At 38.8% G+C, this 23,853-nt stretch overlaps 2 protein-coding genes across 4 annotated transcripts; one reads left to right on the forward strand and one right to left on the reverse strand.

The window, feature by feature from the left end:
• The first annotated feature begins 6,614 nt into the window (after positions 1 to 6,614).
• LOC103956119 (transcription factor GTE7) lies at positions 6,615 to 9,455 on the forward strand. Its single transcript, XM_009368059.2, has 4 exons — positions 6,615 to 8,281; positions 8,393 to 8,609; positions 8,739 to 8,947; positions 9,060 to 9,455. Exons 1-3 carry the CDS (start codon positions 6,839 to 6,841, stop codon positions 8,795 to 8,797), a joined length of 1,719 nt encoding a protein of 572 aa, XP_009366334.1. The 5' UTR covers positions 6,615 to 6,838; the 3' UTR covers positions 8,798 to 8,947; positions 9,060 to 9,455.
• A 2,227-nt stretch (positions 9,456 to 11,682) lies between these two features.
• On the reverse strand, positions 11,683 to 20,076 carry LOC103956118 (rDNA transcriptional regulator pol5-like). Of its 3 annotated transcripts, XR_001953841.2 has the most exons (9): positions 19,420 to 20,076; positions 18,310 to 18,435; positions 18,014 to 18,211; positions 16,142 to 16,369; positions 14,847 to 15,971; positions 14,075 to 14,362; positions 13,187 to 13,649; positions 11,972 to 13,001; positions 11,683 to 11,877 (listed from the first exon to the last, which is right to left on the reverse strand). XR_001953841.2 is itself a non-coding variant. In XM_018649629.2 (8 exons), the coding sequence occupies exons 1-8, from the start codon at positions 19,957 to 19,959 to the stop codon at positions 12,145 to 12,147; spliced, it is 3,825 nt and encodes a 1,274-aa protein (XP_018505145.2). In that variant the 5' UTR covers positions 19,960 to 20,076; the 3' UTR covers positions 11,683 to 12,144. The 3 variants fall into 3 exon arrangements, 2 of the variants coding, with proteins under 2 accessions (XP_018505145.2, XP_048424634.1); XM_018649629.2 differs by having other exon boundaries at positions 11,683 to 13,001; XM_048568677.1 differs by lacking the exon at positions 18,310 to 18,435 and having other exon boundaries at positions 11,683 to 13,001.
• Positions 20,077 to 23,853: the final 3,777 nt, after the last annotated feature.

Consider the following 23,853-nt stretch of genomic DNA (forward strand, 5'->3'; position numbering starts at 1 on the left):
TGGGGTGTTCCCTCAGCAATTCAACCAAAAGGCAGCCCAACGGCTACTTTTTATATCTAACGGTGACATTTAACTAGGCCGTTGGTTAATCCAACGGTCCAGGTTCAAATTTTTTTTTTTTTAGTTTTATATTTATGTATTTATTGAATCCAACGGCTTAGATCAAATATAATCAAATATAACGGTAAAAAAAAAGATCTAACGGTCCAAATTTAAATCCAACGGCTAGAATAATTTTAAAAAATTATTTAACTTAAAATTCAACCAAAAACTCTATAAATACCTATGTATTTGTTCAAACATCCACACAAAACTCACTTTTCTCCAACAATTCTTCCAATTTTTCTTTATACCATTTATTCTCATTTCTAGAATTTTCAAGATTGCAAAAGAGCATGTTAGAGGTTGTAATTGGACCTTTGACGAAGATATTGCTTTATATTTGGCATGAATTTCGATTAGCGAAGATGGTGCCGTCGGCACCAATCAAAATAGAAAGGTTTTATGGGGTAAAATCGTTGATAAGTTCCATGAAAACTCCAACGCCGGTCGAAGGGAAGTTGGTGGTGTTTATGATCGGTGGAAGATTATCAACAAAGCGTGCACTTTGTGGAAAGGAAGCTTGGAGAGAGCCATGGTTGACATACCTAGTGGAAGGGGCGCCTCAGAAATTGTGAGTTTATTTGTTGATATTTTAGTCATGTACATAATAGTATTTTGCAACTAATTGTTTGTATGTATTTGTTGCATAGGGCGACAAAGCAATGACAATTTACAAGACAAGAACTACACCAAAAAATCAAGCTTTTAAGTTGCATCATGCTTGGAACATCCTCAAGGATTGTCCGAGGTGGGGAACCGATGCGAACCAACAATGTGGAAGATTATTTCATAATGAAGCCCCACCCCCAAATGATGTCAATGAAGGTGTGAATTTTGCCGACAATGAAGGTGTCGAACAAATGACCCCAAATTCTTCTTTTGCAAGGCCCCCGGGTAGAGATAAGCAAAAGGAAGCAAAGAGAAAAGGGAAGTCCCAAGATCTGACACGTGCACAATTTGCTAGCGAAATGGCAATAATGAACGAAATCCAGTGCCGTCGGCAAGAAGAATCGGCCCAAATGCTTTTGGCCATGAAGGAAGAAGGGGATAAGGAGCAAGAAAGGTACGAAACTAATTTGATAATGGAGGACCTCGACAAATACACTCCAGAGAGGAAGAGATACTTACGTGGTAAGCAAAATGAAATTTTACGAAGGAATGCCACAAGGAGTATATTTCAAGATGATGATTCATCTCAAGACTATCACCCAAGCCCATCACCAAGTCAAGATGGTGAATATCATTATTAAGTTTATGTAGTCTATGAGTTTTCGATTGTATTAAGTTTATGTAGTTTATTAATGGTTTTTTTTTATTTTTTAAGTTTATGCGGTTTATTAATTGTCTTTTTTATTTTTTTAAGTTTATGTGGTTTATTAAATGTCGTTGGTATTAAGTTTATGTGGTTTATCTTGATTTTCATGTATTGATTTAGTGATTTTTTAAAATTTATCGGAATTTAAATATTTTTAGGTTAAAATGTTCATAAAATTAATTTAGGATAGTCTACATAAATTTTTTTAAAAAAAAAGTTAATTTAAAAAAAAAATAGCCTTAATTCATTCTTTGATAATCTGGGGCTAAAATTTTAAGCCAAAAGGGTTGGAGTAGAAAAGCTATTTCTGGGCTAAATATTTTTAGGTTTTAGGTCACCATTGGAGATGGTCTCACAAGAGAGAAAAACCCCCATAGACTGATGGAAAAAGTCGCTTGGTTAAGCTAGTGATCGATCCTTCTTTTGCTGGTGATAATCATATTATTTGCTATGTGTTTATGTACAATCTGAAGAATATATTTAGGTTTCGATATGATCGATGCATACATATGTATAGCCATTTTCCCTAACCAAACTTTATATTATATAAATAATTTGCTGCATCTCTATGTATTAGCCATCTCTAAATTATTTTCACCTTTTTGGTTTTGTGCTAGGAATGCTTGAACTACTTCTAATTACATATGATTTGATGATCAAATAATTAGGAGACCGAGATCAGGATGTAATTTAGTGTGAATTAATAGCATTTAGAAGCTAAATTATTGATTAACATAGTTTTTACTTAAATCGATAGTAGGATTGTAGTAGCAAAAACATTTCGTCTTCAATCTCTACGAATCAAATCCTCATGCACCCACGAGGTTTTTAGGGGGGGGGGGGTTGGTTTGGCCAATAGATCTCCGATATTTGATTCAGTTTGTATGGAAAAAAAAATGTGAGTGTTTAGGACTTAATTGTATAGGAGACTTTAAAGTATTGTTAATATGGATGAGAAAGTGGGAGGGGATAGAAATCTGAATATGTACATGACAAATTTTACAAATTTTTTAAGAGATGGACATTTGATTTCTTTAAATGCTACTGGAGTGCCTTTTACTTAGTGTAGTAGAAATCACACTAGGCAAGATTATTTTGAGCCTACTAGTCAACACTTTCGAACATATTTTAAAAGTCACATTGCAAGATTAATGGGTCGAAGCTATGTCATTTCAAGCAGATGCTTCGTTTTTGGAATGAGTAGGGGACGGATTGAATGCAGTTATTACATTTTACAAATTTATTTTCTCAATCCAAACACACCGATTAAAACACTTCACTATATAACGAGATATTAATTATTGGGATTTGTTTATATCTATTCATTGCATTGGGAAAAAATCTTGTGTGTGACTTAACTTGTCACTAAATCATGCTAAGTTGCAATATCACATCGTTTATAACTTGCCAAGTGTTAAGCATTGTTGCATTAGTACAATTTCTTCTTTTCAATTTTATATCTTAATTAATAAAAAAATTAATTTGAAAAACTATAAATTTTTAAAAATCACAAGGTTCTCTTTCTCTCACGATTTGGCATTGCTGCTGGGAAATTGACGATTTGGCATTGCTGCTGGGAAATTGTGTAGATCTTATGTAATTATCAGTTCAAAGGTTCATTAATCCATCTTATATGAATTAGGTGTCTCACTAACAATATTGTTTCTATAAATTATCAAATAAGCATCGTGGAAATATAAATTCAACACTCAAATCCAATTTCCATCATTTCAACTCTCAAATCCAATTTCCAAATTCAACACCCAAAGGTTGTCTTAAAAGTGAGATTTTGTATGAACTCTCTATCACTTCATGTTTTTTTTCCACAATTTACGTGTCAACATTATAAAACATTATGCCAAAATATAAGGTGACGGAAAGCCCATGAAGAGTTACACTTTAAAAAAATCTTCTTAGCATTTTTATTTCCTTAAGACCACTCACTTTTGGAGTAGAATTCTCTCCCCTCTTATTACCATCTCCTTCCATTCCCTTCTCTCACTTTTTATTTTTGTCTTTTTTTTCTTTTTTATTTTTTAATTTTTTTATGTATAAAAATTTCAAATAAGATGGTGATGTGACTTTATCATGACTGTTTAAATAGGAGTGAACGGAATGAAAAAGAAGGGGATAGTGATTAGAAGGGAGAGAATCATTCTCCCTCTCTTTTTGTCCAAATCATGTTGCTAAATGATGCAGTTCTAAGAATCTTAATATTTTATTTTTATGAATAAATACAAACATATCAATACAACTATTTTATCATAATTAACAACCGAACCGCCACTTAATACTATAGTCTGGTGATATTCTTCTTCATTTGTAACTGAGAAGTTTTAGGTTTGAATCTTGTGAATGACAAATTTGATATTAAATTAGGTTGCCTATTGTGTGACTTAAGCGAAACATTCCATTCTTTTATTTTAAAATATATCGTTGCACTAAAAAAAAAAAAAAAAAAAACAACCAAACCTGCTCTTCCAATTACAATTATCCAAATTAATTAATCTCACTCATTTCTTTAGACTTGTGGACCATTATTATTCAACCATACACTAACGCGCACAAGATCATAAGAGGTAGACATGACAATTTCTTACACGACCTGTTAACACGACATGTAATTGACACGAAAATAACGGGTTTCGGGTTAGCACGATAACTAATCGAGTCATTATTGGGTCACACGATAATAACCCGTTAATAACAGATCCTTAACAGGTTTACACGATAGTGACACGCAGGTAACCTGTTTCGACATGATAAGAAAAAAAGTTATTTTGATGATTTTAATTTTTTTGAACTACTAAAAAACACTTACTATAAAATGCAATTTATATAATGAATATGTATATATTGTTTATTAATTATTATTCTATATAAATTTTAAAATTTAAGTTTTATTTATTTATTTATTTTTATAGTATATTATAGGTAAATATTGAGATTAAAAATCATAAATGTAACATCCCACATCGCCCAGGGGAGTGATCCTTATATGTATATTCTCATCCCTACCTAGCACGAGGCCTTTTGGGAGCTCATTGACTTTGGGTTCCATAGGAACTCTGAAGTTAAGCGAGTAGCGAGCGAGCCACTAGGAAGTTCTCGTATGAGTTCCCAGAAACAAAACCATGAGGTCGTGGTCGGGGCCCAAAGCGGACAATATCGTGCTACGGTGGTGGAGCGGGCCCAGGATGTGTTGGACCCCGGGTTGGGATGTGACAATAAAACATATTAAAAATAAAAATATCAAGTAATTTAAAAATACCAAACACATAAAAAAAATTATAATAATTAATTTACATGTGCTAAAAATATGAAAAAAATATACAAACGCTCATAGTCGCATCTTTTACGCTTTGAGAATGGATATATGATCGTTTGAATTTTTAAAACCATACAAACTCTCATGAATAGTATTTTTAAGGAGTTATGATAATTATTAATGTATAAGTCTGAAAGATGTGATGTCACATCCCGGCCCGGGGCGGACCACTTCCCGGGCCCGCTCCACCACCGTAGCACGATATTGTCCGCTTTGGGCCCCTACCACGCCCTCACGGTTTTGTTTCTGGGAACTCACACGAGAACTTCCCGATGGGTCACCCATCCTGGGAATGCTCTCGCGCGCTACTCGCTTAACTTCGAAGTTCCCATGGAATCCGAAGCCAGTGAGCTCCCAAAAGGCCTCGTGCTAGATAGGGATGAGATATACATATAAGGATCACACCCCTGGGCGATGTGGGATGTCACAATCCACCCCCCTTAGGGGCCCGACGTCCTCGTCGGTACACACGCAGCCAGGGTTAGGCTCTGATACCAAATTGTCACATCCCGGCCCGGGGCAGACCACTTCCTGGGCCCGCTCCGCTACCGTAGCACGATATTGTCCGCTTTGGGCTTACCATTCCCTCACGGTTTTGTTTTTGGGAACTCACGAGCAACTTCCCAATGGGTCACCCATCATGGGATTGCTCAAGCCCCCTTCTCGCTTAACTTCGGAGTTCCTACGGAACCCGAAGCCAGTGAGCTCCCAAAAGGCCTCGCTCTAGGTAGAGATGGGAATATCCATTTAAGGATCACTCCCCTAGGCGATGTGGGATGTCACATGTGAAAGCATAATAAACGTTCATAATTGCATTCTCAATGTTTAGACGATGGTTACATGGTCGTTTAGATTTTTAAAACCCTCCAAATCTCATGAACAATGTTTTTTATTTGAGTGCAAAATTAATAAAATTAATAAAAATTATTGTAGAAGTGTGAAAAACGTAATCACTCGTAATGAAAAGTTTTACAGCTTTCATAAATGGGTCAACTCCGAAATTTAGTATGTATATACTAATTTAGTATTATGTTTTACATTTTTTTGGGTCAAATTATGTTTTTCATTTTCATTTTTATTGATTTAAAATATATTTTTCTTAACAGGTAACGGGTTGGGTCATATTACCTGATAATATTAACTGGTTGATTTCGGGTCCGGTCATATTACCCGTTTACTTTAACGACTATTATACAATACGACCTGTTAAGCTAACGAAAAATACGACACGAATGCCAGATCTAATAAGAGGACTTATATTTTGAGGAATTTCTTTTAAAAAAGAAAAAAAAAAAAATTAAAGCGCAGGTGTTCTTTTATTATTGTTTTAAATTTTTTCTGAGCGTGAAACTCTTGTCGTTTCAGGTGTCGCTACGAGGCGGGATATAAATTGTCGTTTTTCGTAACCCCGTATCTGGTTTGCATTTACCAAAGTGCCCTTGAAAACCAAAGGGAGTCTCGCACGGGATCACTGCCCCCTCACTGCGCGTGTGCTTAACTTCTCGTTTACGGCGGAACGCACAGTCCCACCCAGCCCAGTCCACGTCATCGGATGTGGACCCCACGCTTCACTTTGGAAAAGCCCTAAATGCACGAAACATTCATTCCAAATTCACTCCCAAATCAAACTCCAAATTACAGATCCCGCCTCGAGGAAACCCTTGTTGGAAATCCAACGGTTCACATTCGGCCACGTGCGCTCTTCTTTTCCATCCCTACCGTCCCTGCCAGAACACGCGGTCAGTTCCACGGGCAGCAAGGAATTCATGTTCTACCGTCGGATCAACGGTCCTAGCCCAATTGACGGTCATATAGGTGCCCGAAACGTCCTCGGGTAGATCTGGCCGCCTTTAAGAAGCGGCCTGGTCCTCCTCTCGTTCCTCGCTCAGATTAAGGGTAAAATCCCACATACCCTAACCTCTCTACCCAAAGCTTCTACGTCCCTCTCTCTCTCTCTGCCAATTTCTTGGAGGCGCGTGTGGGTCACGTTGGGGCCGATTCATGGTGCCTCGTCCTTCACCTGCATTGAGAATCCCTAGCCGGAGCTCAACTGGAACCCTAGCCGAGGGCGAAGCTTCGAACACCGTACAGCTATGGCGTCCGCCGTCTTAGCGAACCGGAACGAACCCAATTGGCCGCAGCAACCCAGAGGTGGAGGAGCCGGAGCCCGAGGAGGATTCATGGGGAAAGTTCCCTTTTCTTCATCAAACACTCACCGTAACCCTAACCCTAAACCTAAAAAGCGACAATTCCAAGCTCATCATTCCGATTTTAACGATGAGTCGCCGGCCGTCACTCAGACTGCATCAGACGACGCTTCGTCGATCAACCACCATCGGCGATCGAACACGAACGACGTCAATCCCGTTCAGTCCCAATACGTCAGCTTCAACATCGCGAGCTATTCGAGAAAAGAGCTGGTTGAGCTCAAGAACCGCCTCCTCTATGAGCTCGACCAGATTCGCGTTCTCAAGAATCAAATTGAAGCCGGCCACTTCAACCCTAAGTCGGCTCACAAGAAGCCGATCGGCAATAAGAAGATGGCTGGGTCGAAACGGTCCTTGCCGATCGCTCACGGCAAGGAATCGAGTTCGAATTCCAAGAGGTCGCATTTGGAAAACGGGGATTCTATGAAGAATTGTGGGCAGGTTTTATCCAAGCTGATGAAGCAGAAGTACGCCTGGATCTTCAACAGGCCGGTTGATGTAGTTACGTTGGGCCTTCATGATTACTACGACATCATCAAGAAGCCGATGGATCTCGGCACTGTTAAAACCAATCTTGCCAAAGGTCTCTATTCAACGCCTTCTGATTTCGCAGCTGATGTACGATTGACTTTCGAAAATGCCATGCGGTACAATCCTCAAGGCCACGAGGTGTATAATTATGCCAATCAGCTTCGTTCGAGGTTTGAGGAGTTGTTTCAGCCTCTGATTGACAAACACGGAGATGAGTTCCGGTCCGAAAAGGGTTCTGATGAGGAATTGCAGGCGAGTTCCTGGAACCATGTTGAGCCCGAGAGGGTTTCGAGGAGGGAGACGCCTGTTCGGATCGACAAGAAACCTGAGCCGGTTCGGCCTCCGCCAGTCCGATCATCTCCCGTTCCAGCACCTGTGAGCTCATCAAACCCGTTGTCAAATCCAGCATTGGCGCAATCTTCTCCTTTGAGGACGAACTCACAATTGAAGGGGTCTGGAGTGAAGCCATTGAAGCAGCCGAAGCCAAAGGCGAAGGATCCAAACAAGAGGGATATGAGTATGGAGGAGAAGCAAAAGTTGGGAATTGGGTTGCAGAGTTTGCCTCAGGAGAAGATGGAGCAGGTTGTGCAGATTATAAGGAAGAGGAATGGGCATTTGAAGCAGGATGGGGATGAGATTGAGCTTGACATTGAGGCCGTCGATACGGAGACCCTTTGGGAGCTTGATCGGCTTGTGACGAATTGGAAGAAGATGGTTAGCAAGATAAAGCGGCAAGCATTGATGGGCAACACCAACAGCAACAGCAATAGCAACATTGCTTCAAACAGAGGCCACGGGGTAAGTGCCTGATTGAGTTTTGAAGTTTCTTTAGAATGGCATTGTGTTTATACTATGATTTTGCTTGCACAATGTTTGCTTACTGGAATTGTGATTTTTTTGCTATTTTAGGATCAAGCTGCGAGTGAGAAAGTTGAAGTAGCAGCAACAGCAGAGCCAAAGAGGTCGAAAAAAGGTGAAGCAGGAGATGAAGATGTGGACATTGGCGATGACATGCCAATGAGCAGCTTCCCACCAGTGGAGATTGAGAAAGATGTAGGTGGCCATGCAAGTAGTGACAGTTCAAGCAGCTCTGGTAGTTCGAGCAGTGGCTCCTCCTCATCAAGCGGTATAACCCAAAACTGAAATATGGATTTAGATTTGGTGTAAATGAAGTTTTACTGTTTCTGAATTAGAATGAAAAAACAAAACAAAGAGAGAGAGAGCTTAAATGTCTTGCGGGGTGGGATGTTTGCAGATTCAGATTCTGGTAGTTCTTCAGGGAGTGACTCAGATGACGATAATGTTCAATCCTAGTCTGTGCATTCAATTGCATTAGAATTGCATTAGATTGGAAGACAGACATGGAAGAAAAGATCCATGTGGGAAGGAAGCAAGCTGGCTAAAGAGTATGCTTTCCATGTGGGAAGGAGGCCTTTAACTGTTTGGGTCGATTGCTTTGTTGAGGTAAGGTTTGCTGTAATTGCTTCTTTACGATATTATGATGTTGCTGCTGCTGCTGATTATGGTTTGTGAAACGTGAGCTGAATTGTATTGTTGACTGTGTTGATGCGAGCAGGATCGGGAGTTGTCGGAATCGGAACTACTGAGCAGAAGTTAGATGTGTGAGCTACTTCTTGTGTGATGGTCGGCTGGTGGCGGTGGTGGTGGTGGTGGCTGCTGCATGCATTGCAGTTGTTGGGGGATTTGGTAGAAGTAGTAGTAGTGGGAATTGGTAGTTTGCTTGGAGGTGTAAAAACAAAGAAATGTGAAGAAAAAATTTGTTGTAGGTGGGTTAGAGAGAGAGAGAGAGAGAGAGAGAGAGAGAGGTGGTAAAAATTGTAGTGAAACTTACTAGTAGTGGAAAGAAAGAAGGAAAGAGGAATGGGGGTTAGTAGTGGGAAGAGAGAGATTAGAGAGAGATTTGTACACAATATTTTACAGAGTGAGTACATAATTTTCCCCATTTACATTATGCTCATGTTGTGCCTCCTCCTGCCTCTCTACTCCTTTTTTCATCTTTTTTGCTTTGATTTTGATTAATTAATTTAAGCACGGAATTAAGGGAGGGATCATTTGATTTGGTTAGGTAGAGCCAGAAACGAAGTGGCCGTTACCTCCTCTCCAAACAAAGAGATTCTACTCTCTATGGAAGAGGGAGGGTTGAGACTTTATATCCTTAACGGTATCGGAGTCTCGAGGGCCCACGTTCGGCTCTCGTTATCATCCCAAATCAAATTTGCAAGTTAGGTTGGAAATTCTTTCTATAATAATCAACCCGTGATGGGTGGTGAGGTAATTAAATATCAATTTAGGTATGCGTTGGGTATATATAATATATGATGAAATAAAAATGACGAAGTATTATTTGCAGTCGAGGAGGCATGATAAGTTGCCAGCCTTTGTATATCTTTAGAGCAGTTCTACCGTGTCTCTAAGGCCCTATAGGGCTATCTACCCAGGTGTCTGAGGCCCCACAGGGCTATCTATTCAGTGAAAAATAACTGTCTTTAATGAACAGTAATTGTTTTTTGCATCTCTATCTTTACACTAAATAACCCTAGCAATAGATAATAAAATATTAGTTTTTTTTAAATAATACAAAATAATTTTATTTATAATTTCGGATATAATTTTTAATCGGTTTTGCTGTACCACTTTCTATTAAAAAATTAATTAATTAAATATTTAAAAAAAAACAAAAAACAAGAAACCAAAATAGACATCCACACCCAGATTTTTAACCCCTGTCCCCCCCCCCCAACGCACCCAAACGCTCCTTGCCTCTCTTCCTCCATCTTCACCTTCCCACCCACCTCAGCCTCCATCAACGGTCCCGATCTTCCCCGCTCTCTCTCTCTCTCTCTTAAAAACAAATCTCAAATTGTGCGATCTAGGCGCGCCAATGGAAGGAGGGTGATCGCGAGTGCATGGGGGTGAAGGCAGTGTGAGGTGCGGCGACAGCTGCTGCGGAGGAGGCACTGGATCTCTACCATTTGTTTGTGGGTGTTCATCAGCCTCGGCGACGAACTCCAGCAATAGCCGTTGAGTTTGAAGCCTGCTGGGTTTTACAATTTTTTTTAATTTTTCTTTTTCTTTATTTATTAATATTATATATTTTTATTAATTTTATATTGTGACAGAAGTCGCCCTAATGTCAGCCCACGTCACGTTGCCTTTGGTCTCTCAGGCTAGCAACTCGTGCTGGGCCTCTCCCTCAGGCCTGCTCAGGCTCCATCGCTAGCACACGTTGGACCAAGTCCCTTGGGCTATCTGGCCTTGTTCCAACGCCAATCCACCGGGCAATAGCCCACGGTGGAACTGCTCTTAGTGCATGTGTTCTGCTGCTCCTCCTCCATTGCCACTAAGACTAGTTGACTATTAGCAAACTTGCGCCTTCATTTTTTATCGTTGGATTGAATATTATATCATTTTTTATCGTCGGATTGAATATATATCAAAACAAAAGTAACACGCATGATTAAATAAGTGTGAGAAATTAAAAAGAGTATCATTTTCCGAAAAAAGGTAAGATGTGGCTGTGCATCTGCTGCCTGCCCTAATAAAATAGAAAACGGCTGCCTGCCTGCTTCAATCAAAATTGATATTCCAAATTCTAATCCCCAACAAAGTTAAATTGAAAACTGAAAAAGTGTATTCTCTACGGCTGGAATGGGTTTTGTTTGATCCCATATAAACGTGTGACTTGCTATTTATATTTGTGCATCCTCGTGGTCCCCAAATTAATGCCTTAATATTATTATTATTATTATTATTATTATTATTATTATTTTCATTATTTTTTCAGAATCAAAATCGGAACCCCCTGTACTGAGATCCAAAACAAAGGGATCCACCTGCTTTTGTTTCGACGGGCTCATGAGCGACTAATTCTAGCAATATCTCGAAATGAAATTACGAAACCAAGCAAGATGATAAGATTCCTAACACATCGGAACCTCAAAACAGTAGTACCACCAAGTCTTGTTCGCTCAGTTTTATGCTGTTGTTGACCTCAATTTCAGGTCATTTTCGGACTTGGGAAAAAGGTGTCTCCATCTGCTGTTCCATGGAACAGAGGAAAAAGAATTTTAAACATTTCCGAAATGTCAAAATCCTGTTTGCTTTTGCAAATGGTCCCAATCTGTCATTTGATAGTGTGTTCAAATTCAAAATGCTGATCCCAAAACAGAAAGCGTCAATACTCGAAACGCGTGCACAAAATAGACAAATCAGCCCATCACCTCATGCAGCATACACTTGAAAAAACAAATTATGAATCAAGTACAATACAAGAGATGTCCGGGAATTCTAGCACCGCAAGGTTCTTCGATTGAAAATAAGTGAAAACTTGTTCCAAGTACGTACTTTCCTGCTACCCCCTAAACTCTTCCTGTCTGAAAAAACTACTCATATAAATAACTGCCAAATGAAATCACAAACTCAAAAATGTTTGACCGACGGAAAGTTCCTTCAAGTTATAACACGTACCTGCCTCAAGAAACTGGCGTCGAAGAGCAAGTATCAGCTCAATCTTGTTCCAAAAGTCAAAAATGGTGATTGGTATTACCACAAACTGCTTCTGAGTATTGTTGTTTGGGAACTGAAAGAAGCTTCCCTTAACATAAATACGAAACATAATTCCTTCATGAGCTCAGCAAGTTTCACTCATGTGGTACTGTCTTCATTTTAATAAATTGTGCACTGAGTTGTGATTCACACTTGGCATGAGCATCTGGGGACAAATTTTTAAGGAAAGACTTCGTCAGCCTAAGGGTTGTTATCATCTGAAGGATCCTGCTACAAAACTTCCACGCTTCAGCCTGCCTTGACTGTTTTTCTGATATATTTGTCAGCAAGTGTTCTATCAGACGACAGAGTTTCGGCAGATGGCTTTTCATGATATTCTTCAGCGCTTCCTGTCTACTTCCATCAGTGGAGCCCAGGGACTTCAATATTTCACTCACCAAATCAAGTGCTTCTACTCGCCGAAAATCTGACTTTGAAGTGCCACATTTCTCCAACAGGAAGCCAAACAGATGGTGCCCTACCCATGGCCTTCTTCTAAATATTTCTTTCAAAAATCCAGATTTGATTTGAGACTTTTTACTATTGAAATACTCCACTAGAACTCCCTGGAAAATATCAAAAATCCTCTGCAGCTCAGACTCCGGAAAATTTCTTGCTTCAACGATCTTCAGAATCCAGAAAGTGGAGCTCTGTGCAAGGCTAGTAATCATTTTGTGTCGGTTCCACGAAGCTGACTGTTTCTTCTTGGACAGTTTGGTTGCGGATTTCTTTCTCTTAATAGGTTTTGAGGCCAACTTCAGATTCTTTTGCAGCAAAGATTCTAAAGTAGATAATTGCACATCTTCACCCTTCGGATAGTCCTTTGCTTTAAAAATTTTCTTTTGCAGTATCCCCCATACACGCTGTCCTAGCTGTTCACTACTTTCTGCACTGGGTGGTTCAATAAATGCCCGAGCTAAGTTTGAGTACACCAACAAAACCTGCGGCTTGCCTGTTTAATTGAGTCAACCAGGTGCACAAATACAGATATCAGATCTATAAATCCCAATTTCATTATAAAACACATAACCCAACGAGCTAAATTTAAATGAAAGAAATATCTTTTTTAATTCGTGCTTGCAAAACATGTTGTAAGCCATTTCCGTATTTCAAGTAATTTGAATAAAACACACTTGCCTGGATTTTCATGTAGGTAAATTTCTAGCAATGAAAGAACACGAAGCTTAAACAGCATGAGTTGGTGATGTGCAGTGTCACCCCCAGCTAGATTCTTTCGCTCTTTGAAGATCTGGGTAAGATAAGTATCCATTCGAAACATTGCATCATCATCCATTCCTCCATCAGAATCATCAGAAGCTTCAGGATTTTCTTTGCCAACTGCCTCAACCGCATCAGCAGCCTCAGAGTCGGCCTCAGAGTCATCTGGCTGCTCATCACTGTCACCTGTTTCACCTGTCTCAGCCTTATCAATTCCCTCATCTTCTTCAATTTTAAGAAAATCTTCATCATCTTCTTCATCATCAAAAATGTCATCACTATCAGCATCTTGATGTCTAGCAGGTTTCAAATTCTTCCGGATGACCCTCATCATCCGCAACAGACCATCATCCGTGATATCATCACAGAAGCATTTAAAAACCTACAAGACATGGACTCCAGATAATTAGTCTTTTTAGGTTTTGCTTAAAACATCCCCACACGCGTGCACGCACAGAGGCACACATACACACACAAGTATACACACATACACAGGAAGATTTCTAAACATATATGCACTGCAGTATTCTAGTTCATCAATTTGGTATCTAATAATGTACCTCCAGCACAAAATATACTAGTCTAGCATCAGAAGAGAGAATTAAACAGCCCAACTAATCAAATTACAGAATTAAAAAGAACAATTCCAGTAAAGTATCAGTGAAAGCACATGATTATCATTCAGAGATAAATTGTCTGACTACATAAATAAAATTCCAAAACATTGTAATATCAAATAAATTCCTAACATTCCAACATAGCATATATGTAAGATAATTCAAGTATCCACAAGAACATCCATCACACCTGCTCGATTGCAGTTCGCATGGGAGCTGATGACTCTGGCAGCAAAGAAAGCAATGTATCCACAAGAACATCCATCATGGCAGGTGCACCCTCATCATCCAAGTCATCTTCTCCAGGGGCATCAAGAAGATCAGCAACAGGAAAAGCTTTCTTACAACATATCATAAGCTCAGAGACTGCTTCTAAGTATTCCTTTGGTCGAAGGAGCATTTGCAAAAGCAGCTGGATGAGTAAGTATCTTAGTGCATGCAACCTATTTGCATCATTAGTAAGCTGACAATTCCTTTCCTGCAATTGAAGCATTCAAGAAGTTTCACGTCATGCCAAAAAACACGGAAAGGACAGTACAACCAAGAAACTGAAAGACTAAAATAGAATTAATTAACAAGCATGCATCTTAAACTTGAGTTCAAAGTAGTTCTGCCGAAGATGGCCTAGAAGGTAAGACCACACCATTTACAAGACCCCGGAATAAGGCATCAATAGAATTAAACCTATCTTGAGTCGGATGAAAACAACAAAAAAAGAGGCCTTTACTAGGAAATAACGCATCAGAAACACCATCCCCTAATTTTAAAAATCTCACTGATTCCATGTTTTATGACATATTGGGGGTCATATCCAACTTATTCCAATCTAAAATTTGAAACTCAACTTGAAATCAAAAGAAATTTAGGTTGATCAGATGCATAATTACGTGGAGTGAAGTACCTCTTCTGAGAAAGTACCTGACAAATAATTACATGGAACTAAAAACGGCCAAAGAAAGTACCTCTTTTGAGAGTGAAGTTTCCATTGCTTGCAATTTTTTCAAAGTGTTTTCTTCCTCGGTTTCCAAAGGCCGAAAATATGAGACGGAAGGAATACTGCACAAAGTGCTAAGGAACCGCATAAAGTATGAGCCAAGGTCACTTTGCTCTACGCAATTTAGCAAGGGACGTGACCCCTCTCCTTTCTGAGAGTTTGCAAACAGTAACTGGAGCTGCTCAATACACATCCTGCAAAGGGCACTTGAGATGGCAGTTTTTGGCCACCTAAATGTCTCTTGTAATTCAAGGGATGTTACTTCAGACCCAAGAGATGCGGTGAACAAACCCTGAACTGCTAGAAACTTCAAAATTCCTTTTTGGACCCTAAATTTTGCCTCAGGATCCAGTTTCAAATTTTTCAATATACTGGGGAGGGATTCCACAATCCATGTTTTCAAAAAATCAGAATTTCCCATGGTTCCAACAGATTCCTTGTCTTCAACAGAACCTATATCTGAATTGTCATCTGTCGTTTGACTCTGATCTGAAGGCTCCTCAGTAGCATGCTTTTCATCCAGAAACATGTTCAACAGGTTCTGAATGAACAGCATGCAACCAGATTCTGTTCTGAAATCTGACATCAAATCCTTAACTGTTTTTGTTCGTGTAATGCCATCAAATTTTCCGTTGCTATGTTTCTGTAGAGCCACAATGACAGAAACCCTTCTCACATCATCATCCCCAACCCAATCAGTTAAAGTTTTAAGAAAATGTTGCACAACTTTATAGAGCCAAGAATCCTTTGTAGAAAGTATATCAATCATGCACTGAACAATCTTGTATGACAGAGTAATTGAAATAAAAGATGCAGGCAACTTTGGTAGAAGAAGAAGCAGAACATCGAAGGCCAAGTGTTTGCGGTCATGAGATGATGTTAGAAGCGATCCCTCAATGATCACCTCACAGAAGCACTGAAAGTTCTTTGCAATTTCTTCATCAGAAGAGCTAGACTTGCGATTCTTTTTGGGCCTCTTCAAGGAATTTGAAACAGAACTTGCATCTTCAGCCTGCAAAACTCTATCAGGTAAAAGCATGTATACCAGAACAGGCCACACATTGTGAACACGAGGCTGACAAAAGGTGGATTCCTGTAATATTCCACACAAACCAAAAAGTTCAGGAATGGTTTTGTTAATAGTAATATTTTCCTCCATAATGAAGTGTCCATCATGCAGAAAAATATGCACGCCCACACATAAATGGAACACACCAACACAAACCCACACATTTGGCACACAGAAACACAAACCCACACTACCTTCAAGCAGTTAGCAAGAGAAGACAGATGGTCAGCACAAAACAGTTTGTCAGGGCTGAATGGAACTGGCAAAAGGTTCCCAAAACTTGAACTTTCAATAAGAGTTTTTTCTCTGATTTTCAGAGCCAGAAGCAATGCATCAGGATTTCCAATTTGAATAGCTCCTTCAAACCACTGATTAAGTCCTGGGGCCTCTAGAATGTGATTCAGCAAAGCTTCTGAGTGCAACTGCAAATATAGAATACACAGAAGTAAATGTATTAGGACATGATGATGGCAAGGACCTATGTATTCACAATAAAAAAAAATCAGGTTAAAAAAAAACAAGGAGCTAAAACAAAGCAGTGGAAACAGAAGCAACAACCCCGTCTCTGCACATAGAAGGACACATTCTAGAAGGGGAAACGCTTCAACCCCTCAAAATGATGGCAAAATGTACGTACAAGAACCATTCACTAAAGTGTAGAATACAAAGACTTAAACTCTCTCTATATCCCACCCCTTCAATTTTGGGCTGGATTCTTATCAAGGAACTGGGACTAACTGTTATAGCCTGGTCTGATAATATATTTGAATGAAAAATGCTTTTCTTTTCCTTCTAGTTCTATATCATTTAACAACTTGAACTTGACTAGAACTACAAGCATGAAAGTCCTGTTAGAAGACAAAGAAAAGAGATCCTCAATCAAGCTGTAAAATGTAGACTTCAAAGCATAGAACCACACCAGTTGAAACCACCGCTGCAGCCTACAGATGCTGTCTAAAGGCTACAATGTTAACCAGTTCTTATACACCAAAGCATGATTTATAGTAAAGTACGAAATTTAGGTACGACATTGTCTTACAAAATTTGCACAAAGGAAGGCTGTATTTAGAAACACATAATCACAGACACCATATTTATTTTTACAGTTAATTTATCTATTGTGGATATTCAATAAAACAATGTAGAATACATTATAGAATAATGCAACTAACATATAAAGTCTGCAATTGTGAGTGAAATAAACTTAACAGGATGATCTTCACTAAATGAAAGCAATGCTGAAAAGAAATAAAAAGACACAAGTTTTACTTGCTTTTTCTGTCTTCTAAAATAAATTGAATATGAACTATGGCAAGTCCCTTAAACAGGACAACAAGCTATAAACAGTGGCATGTCCCTTAATGAGATGGCACTTGACGAAATGCAGAGAAATTAATCTGCATGAAAAGCTTCGGCAACTGCATGACCAAATCAAGGGCCATTTGAATTTATTGTACATTTACATCTAGGATAGAACAATTTAATAAAAGCCCAGCCTACTGTACTACAGAGGCATAAACAATTGGAAAGCTAAGACAAGGTCGAGAACTTTGGCAAATTTTAAAGCTACCTAGTCTGTGCTGATAAATAAAATCCGAATAATTGATGAAAAGTTACCTGCAGATCAACTAAATTCATGGATTGGTTGGTAATTTGGCCAGTGCTAAGAAAATCATTTCACGGATTCACCACTAACAAATGTTGACTACTTTCTTACACAAACAATTAAACAAAACCCAAAATTATATTCAACAAAAATTTAAGACTCAAAAGACCATTTGCATGGTGTTGTAACTCGATCAACAAAGTCAGGTTTAGGAGCTGATGAATAAATAACACACAGTCCAATGACATAACATGCTAAGTTTATACAGCCAGTCTAAATATTTCTGTTTATTCAATGAGTTGAAAAAAGAAAAAAAAAACTTAACAATCATGTTGCAAACATTTGATTGGAACTGAACTTTGTGGCATAGATCGCTGAAATCATCATCGTTATTGACCAGGCATAAAGATTATATATCATCCACATGCAAGGCAATATTTCGTTTATCAGGAAAATTTACCTTCTCGATCAAGTCTACAATAACCGAAACAACAGGCTCTTGCAAGTATCGCTTCTTTGATGCAAGGGCAATGAGAAGACTCGTGAATTCCTTTATGAGAGGAGTGTTTCTATCAGAAACCCACTCCTCAGCTAGTCTTCCTGATCGGGCAATAGCACCATAAGCAAATAAGCGACCCAAAAGATGATCCCTTTGTTCCTGCAATGCAACGAGGAAGCAATAACTAAACTTTCTAGGGAAAATACAGCAATTGAATCAAAGAATTCTTTGAAATATAAAGCAAAGGTTTTGCCCACCTGACCCTTCATCGATGAAGAGACCTCTAAGAAATCAACAATAAGTTTCAACAATGAGTTCACCTTGATGCTGGGGATCGTACTTACTAAAATAGTTAAACCTAATGCAAACCCTTGTCTTGCACACTGGAAAAGAAATATAGTACATATAACAAAAGTTAGCCACACAAGTTGAACTACATTAGCTTCTCAAATTTATTTCGGCAAGATCAAACTGTTAAATACATGCATTTGTGTGATATTCGAAGGTTTTCAAGTTAATATCAGAACACAATAACTCATGCCAAATTCTCAATGAAAAACATTTAACAAAACTTATTAATGTAAGTAGAATTTCAGTAAGATGTTGAGCACATTCTAAATTGCCATGCCACAACTGACATATCAAAATTTTTCAAACTTTCAAATACAGTCTCTAACCATGAAATGGTTCAAACTAGTAACTTATTATAATAATCTGCAGAACTGACAGATTTAATAGAAAATTACCATGTATAGATTTTAACAAAAAAGCACTACAACAACCCACAAAATTGAACTCAACGCATTAACATATGCGTCTCCAAAACTTTATTGCATATTTTATAGGTACATAAATGAATTACAAAACATCCCTTATGTACCCCTAAACCAAGCCTCTTGCATGCAATTGGAAGCTTTCAATATTGAACTTGGATGAGATTCAGGACAGAAAAACAAAAATGCTTCTGGTTGCATTTAGTGAGATATAATAATGAACTTCACTTAAGAAAGCAATTCAACTAAATAAGTTGAAGAACGAAGGCTTCAAAAGAAACAAACAGTTTGCATCGAGAGAGCATTAAATCAGATAATAAACCACAGTCTATTACAATGGTCAACCAATGACTAATGCAAATATACCAAAGCTCCAAAAGCTTAGATTCCTTAAAGACTAAATACTTCCAAGACTTGAATACAAATGTGTCCCACATTACACTCTTAAAAGCAACAACAATTAAATCAAGGAGCATACAATTCAAGAGAGCCTAAACTTAAAACCATAACCATGACACAAAAAAATTCGAATACACGAATACCATGCCACATTCACATATCAAGTAAGACAAAGTAATGGTGGAAAATCAAAACCTCTCTTGATGAAGAGACGCCGCAAATGAGTCTCCGCACAGCATATCTCAAGGAAGGCGCACAATCATTCAACCCATCATCCTTCTCGGCATCCAACTTCACTCCACCTTCAATCAACTCCTTATTCTCAAGCCCATCATAAGCTCTCTGCACGGCCACCAACTCCATAGCCAAAGCCTCCGCCGCAGCTTCTCTAAGAGACCCATCAGCCGAAGCCAAGTCCTTAAACACACCCACATGGAACTCCGGAAGAACCCCGCTCGTTGAAGACGAAGCAGGCACCTCCATTGTTTTGGGTTCTTTGGGTTTGGCCTCCTCAGTGTGGAGGCGCCTCACTTTGTCCAAAGCTTTCCTTTTCTTTTGTCTCTCCATGGGTTTGACGGCGGTGGGAGCGGTAGAAGAAGAAGGGGCAGAACATTCTGTTGTCTCCTGCTTTGTTTTGCCCTTCTTCGATTTCTTCAGATTACTGAAGCCGCCATCGTTAGCGACAGCATCAGTCGCAGCTTCCATGGAAGTGGAGCTTCTCTTTTTACTGCCCATATGAATCAAAATTCAATCGGAGCTTAGGATTGTGGAAATATGGGAGGCAATGGAAGAATGAAAGAAAGAGGCTGATGGGAAGGGAAGAACCAAAGAAGAAGAAGGGTTTAGGTTTGGGGGTTTAGGTTGGATAGAAGAGGCGCTGCTTCTATAGTACGAAGGTCATTTTTGTGGGGCAAGATGCGTTTATAAGAAGAGCCTCACGATAGATCTTGACGGCCGACATGTTACGTGGGGCAATGGCAATTGGAGGGCAAAAGCAATAAAATTGCTTTTTTTTTTTTTTTGTCAAACGATAAATATTGTTAAATTAATCACGAACGGAGTTTGAGACCACGACATTATACAAAGGTTTAACTCATTTACACTATTATAGTAAAGAGCCACTTGCGTACATAATATTTATTTTTTGAGAATAAAACACTGTGTTAAATTCCGATAATTTAATTGTAATTACAAAATAAAACACAACATTACAAAGAAGCATAATTAATTAAAGATAAAGGCAAACGAAGAAGATGGTTGAACTTTTTAAGTTTCTTAAGTGCGTCTAGTTTTAAATATGTTGTTAAAAACATTTGAATTTTTTTTTAGAATTATTCGGTATTTTATTTTTATTTTTTGTTATGTTGAAAATCCAACAATCCATATGCGTACAATGACTACATCACCTTGAAGAAAACCTTTGTGTTTGACATTTGTTTTTTTTGTTTTTTAAATAATTAATTGACTCAATTAGTTGGGTGTAAAGAGAAATTTCAATAAATTGGGTTGAATTTTCAATAATGATAGATAAATAAAATAAAACGTGGGTATATATTGAGATAGGATACCTTCAAGGCAAGTTTTATCAGCATCATTCAAATCTCATAACAAAATTCTTCTGCAAGTACTTAAAAGAGAAAGAAAGTGATTCATTTGGCTGAAATCCTTCTCCTTCATTCTCGCATGAATAGTGAATGCCAGAATTCTAAAAGCGTTAGACCCTAGACGGATGCCGAGTAGAGGCCATGACACACCTCAATCTGAAATGTACATTTGGACTCTGAATCGAGCTGTGATGGCCGACACCAAGAAGGTGTCGAAGCCATAAAGTGTAGTGATGTGGAAAATGTGTATAAACCTAAACCTAAAAGTACCTAAGTAATAGAGTGCGCAATGAGCGGGAATGAACTTATTTCACACGTGATGTCAGAGCATAAGTACAGTACAGTAAGATAGGGTGAGAATTATACCATCGAAGGTAATCGTCTACACCAAGATTTGCCAAGAATCCTCGTCGACATGTAAGCTCAGCAATAAAACTTGGAGGGGCGAAAAACATGGGTAAGTGGGCTTAGAAACAAATATTTGTAAAAACCTTTTCGAAAATAACCCTTCGCTGAAAAACCAGTATAGTTTCCAAAATATACATACTACGTATAGTAAGAAAATACTTACCATAGCCCGCAAAATCTCAAGAATTCATTACGGCACAATATCTCGTAAATAAGGGCATGACATCCATAATCACAAAATGTCACATAAGCAACATATCATATTGGGTACTCATTGACACATGCTGACACACAAGTTAATGTAGAGGTATTCTGACATGAACAGGACTGGGTGTAATAATAATATACACTCTAGTACTACAATCATGTGAAGACTGGCACTATGCGCATCACATACGAGTCGGAGTTGCCTATGGCAACCTGTACGACAGGACTAGCACCTACAATGGATCCAAAGTAAGCGTATGGTGCGAAATGCACATACACGTGAAAGACTGGCCCAGGCCCAGGCGAGTACCGACGCTAGTGCAGCAAATGATGAACAGATAACAGCAATATAGTCATGCCACAGCCACTCAACAATTCTAATCAATATTGTACTATTCATGACCATAAATATAATCAAGGCATCTCCTTATAGTAAGCTTACATGTGCATCCCGTAGGATTATTTCATCATTTCCCAACAATAAGGTATTTCTTATAAACATTAATTTAATCATGGCAATTGCATAAAGAATTTATTAATGCTTGTATATATGGAAACTAACCAATATATATATATATATATATATATATATATATATATGTACAGAAAGAAAAGACCCACTCACATATCATGTCGCCGAGTCAAACCCGCCTCGTAGCATCGAGAGTCCTTGCAATGCATTTCACCTAGAAACGAAACCATTTAGGTAAATATAACGTGCTACTAAAATTACGTGTTTTCATACAAAGTACTGCTAATAAAAGAACTATCCTAAAATGGTAGAATTTCAGAAAACGGACGACGGATTCGGAATCAGCGCATCGAAATACGCTAAGGAAGGTCCCCGTCAAGTTTTACAAAAAGTCAACGGTTAACCCTAAAAGTCAACCAATGTATATGTTATCTAGGACAACTCACTAATCAATATAGGCCCACTAAGCGCTACATAGTCTCTACTAATACTGATTTTAATATTTAAGATCAATTCCTAGCATATTATCCAAAAGTCAAGTCTTTATCGAAGGTGAGGTCCACAACCCTACATAAGTCAATCTGGAACATCTGCCCATGGATTTCTGATCAGTAACTTCCCAATATCCACACTAGGCTTCTAGAACAACATACTAAAACTTCTTTATGATCTAATGGTTGGATCTCCGCCAATCGCAAATTCAAGTGGTGGTCAACGTTGGATTTTACAAACTTTAGAAATTCAATTCGGGAAGATCCATATGTCGGATTCCCAATTCGTAACTTCATAATGTCCACAAATATTATGTACTATCACGTATTAAAGTTTGGTGCCGATCCAACGGTCAGATCATCCATTCATATAATAACCAAGTGGCGGCCAACTAGGCGGTCCACTACAAAACTATATTAAAACACTAGGATTTCACTAAACGGATGTCAATTATGGAATCGGGGCATCAAATTAGCCTAGGATGGTCAGGTGGGATCTCGGTCTATGCGCCGCCGCATGCAGCCTTGCCGGAAAAATCAATTATTTCCAAAAATTACCAAAATTGACAGAAATGAAGATCTTAATGAGTAGAGAAAGTTTTATATCTGTGGCTAAGGCCAATTTGGCCAGAAAAAGCTCTAATTCGTCTCCGCTGGAAACCCTAAAAATGGTGGCCTTCGATTTGACTTTTCCGGTGCTCCGCTGCCTCCAGGGTTATTTGGGGTTTGTTTCTAGGCTCAAGGAGAGTCTAATAGGAGTGGTGGTTGATGGAGTTTGCTTCAGGAATGGCAGATCACCGCCATGAGACTCGTCGCACCCACTGTGCGGTCTTCATAATTTTCAGGCCAATTTCTGTTGGTTTTTGAGTGGAAATGGGAAAGGATAGGATGCTAGGTCAATTCCAAGGGGTGAGCAGCTTCAATTCACCATAAAAATTGTTGTGAAAGGTGTCGGGAATCATGGATTCCGTTGGGTTTAATCGCGGGTCGAAGGGAGATGTGTTTGGCCAGTTCCTCATTCTCTCTACTTTCCCTCATTTCCCCATTCTAATTGATCCATCCTCCTCCTTTCTCTCTCTGTTCTCTTTTCTTGATTGGGCAATCCCTTCCCCTATCTCTCTTTTCTTCCTCCTCTCAACCGTCCCTTTCTCTCTTCCTCTTCTCCACTCTTCATCACAACTGTCTACGTGGCTCAATCAGATTGCTCTAGAAAATCTGGAGCCTTCTAGAGTGAAGGTTAAATTTACTAAAATGCCCCCAACTTTAAACGTTCATAACTCCTTCATTAAAGCTCCAAATTACGCTACGCTCACGCTTTCGTAGTGGCGAGCACTATGAGGATACGCTAGAATGTTTCCCATATTTCCCAATACGCTCGTCAACAAAAATCAACACCCTCGCCTATAGGGGTATTTTCGTCAATTCACACATTTAAAATTTATAAAAA

The sequence above is a fragment of a genome, unplaced genomic scaffold (genome assembly GCF_019419815.1).
Source record: "Pyrus x bretschneideri cultivar Hongxiangsu unplaced genomic scaffold, Pyrus_bretschneideri_v1 Contig49, whole genome shotgun sequence".
NCBI classification, from domain to species: Eukaryota; Viridiplantae; Streptophyta; class Magnoliopsida; order Rosales; family Rosaceae; genus Pyrus; species Pyrus x bretschneideri.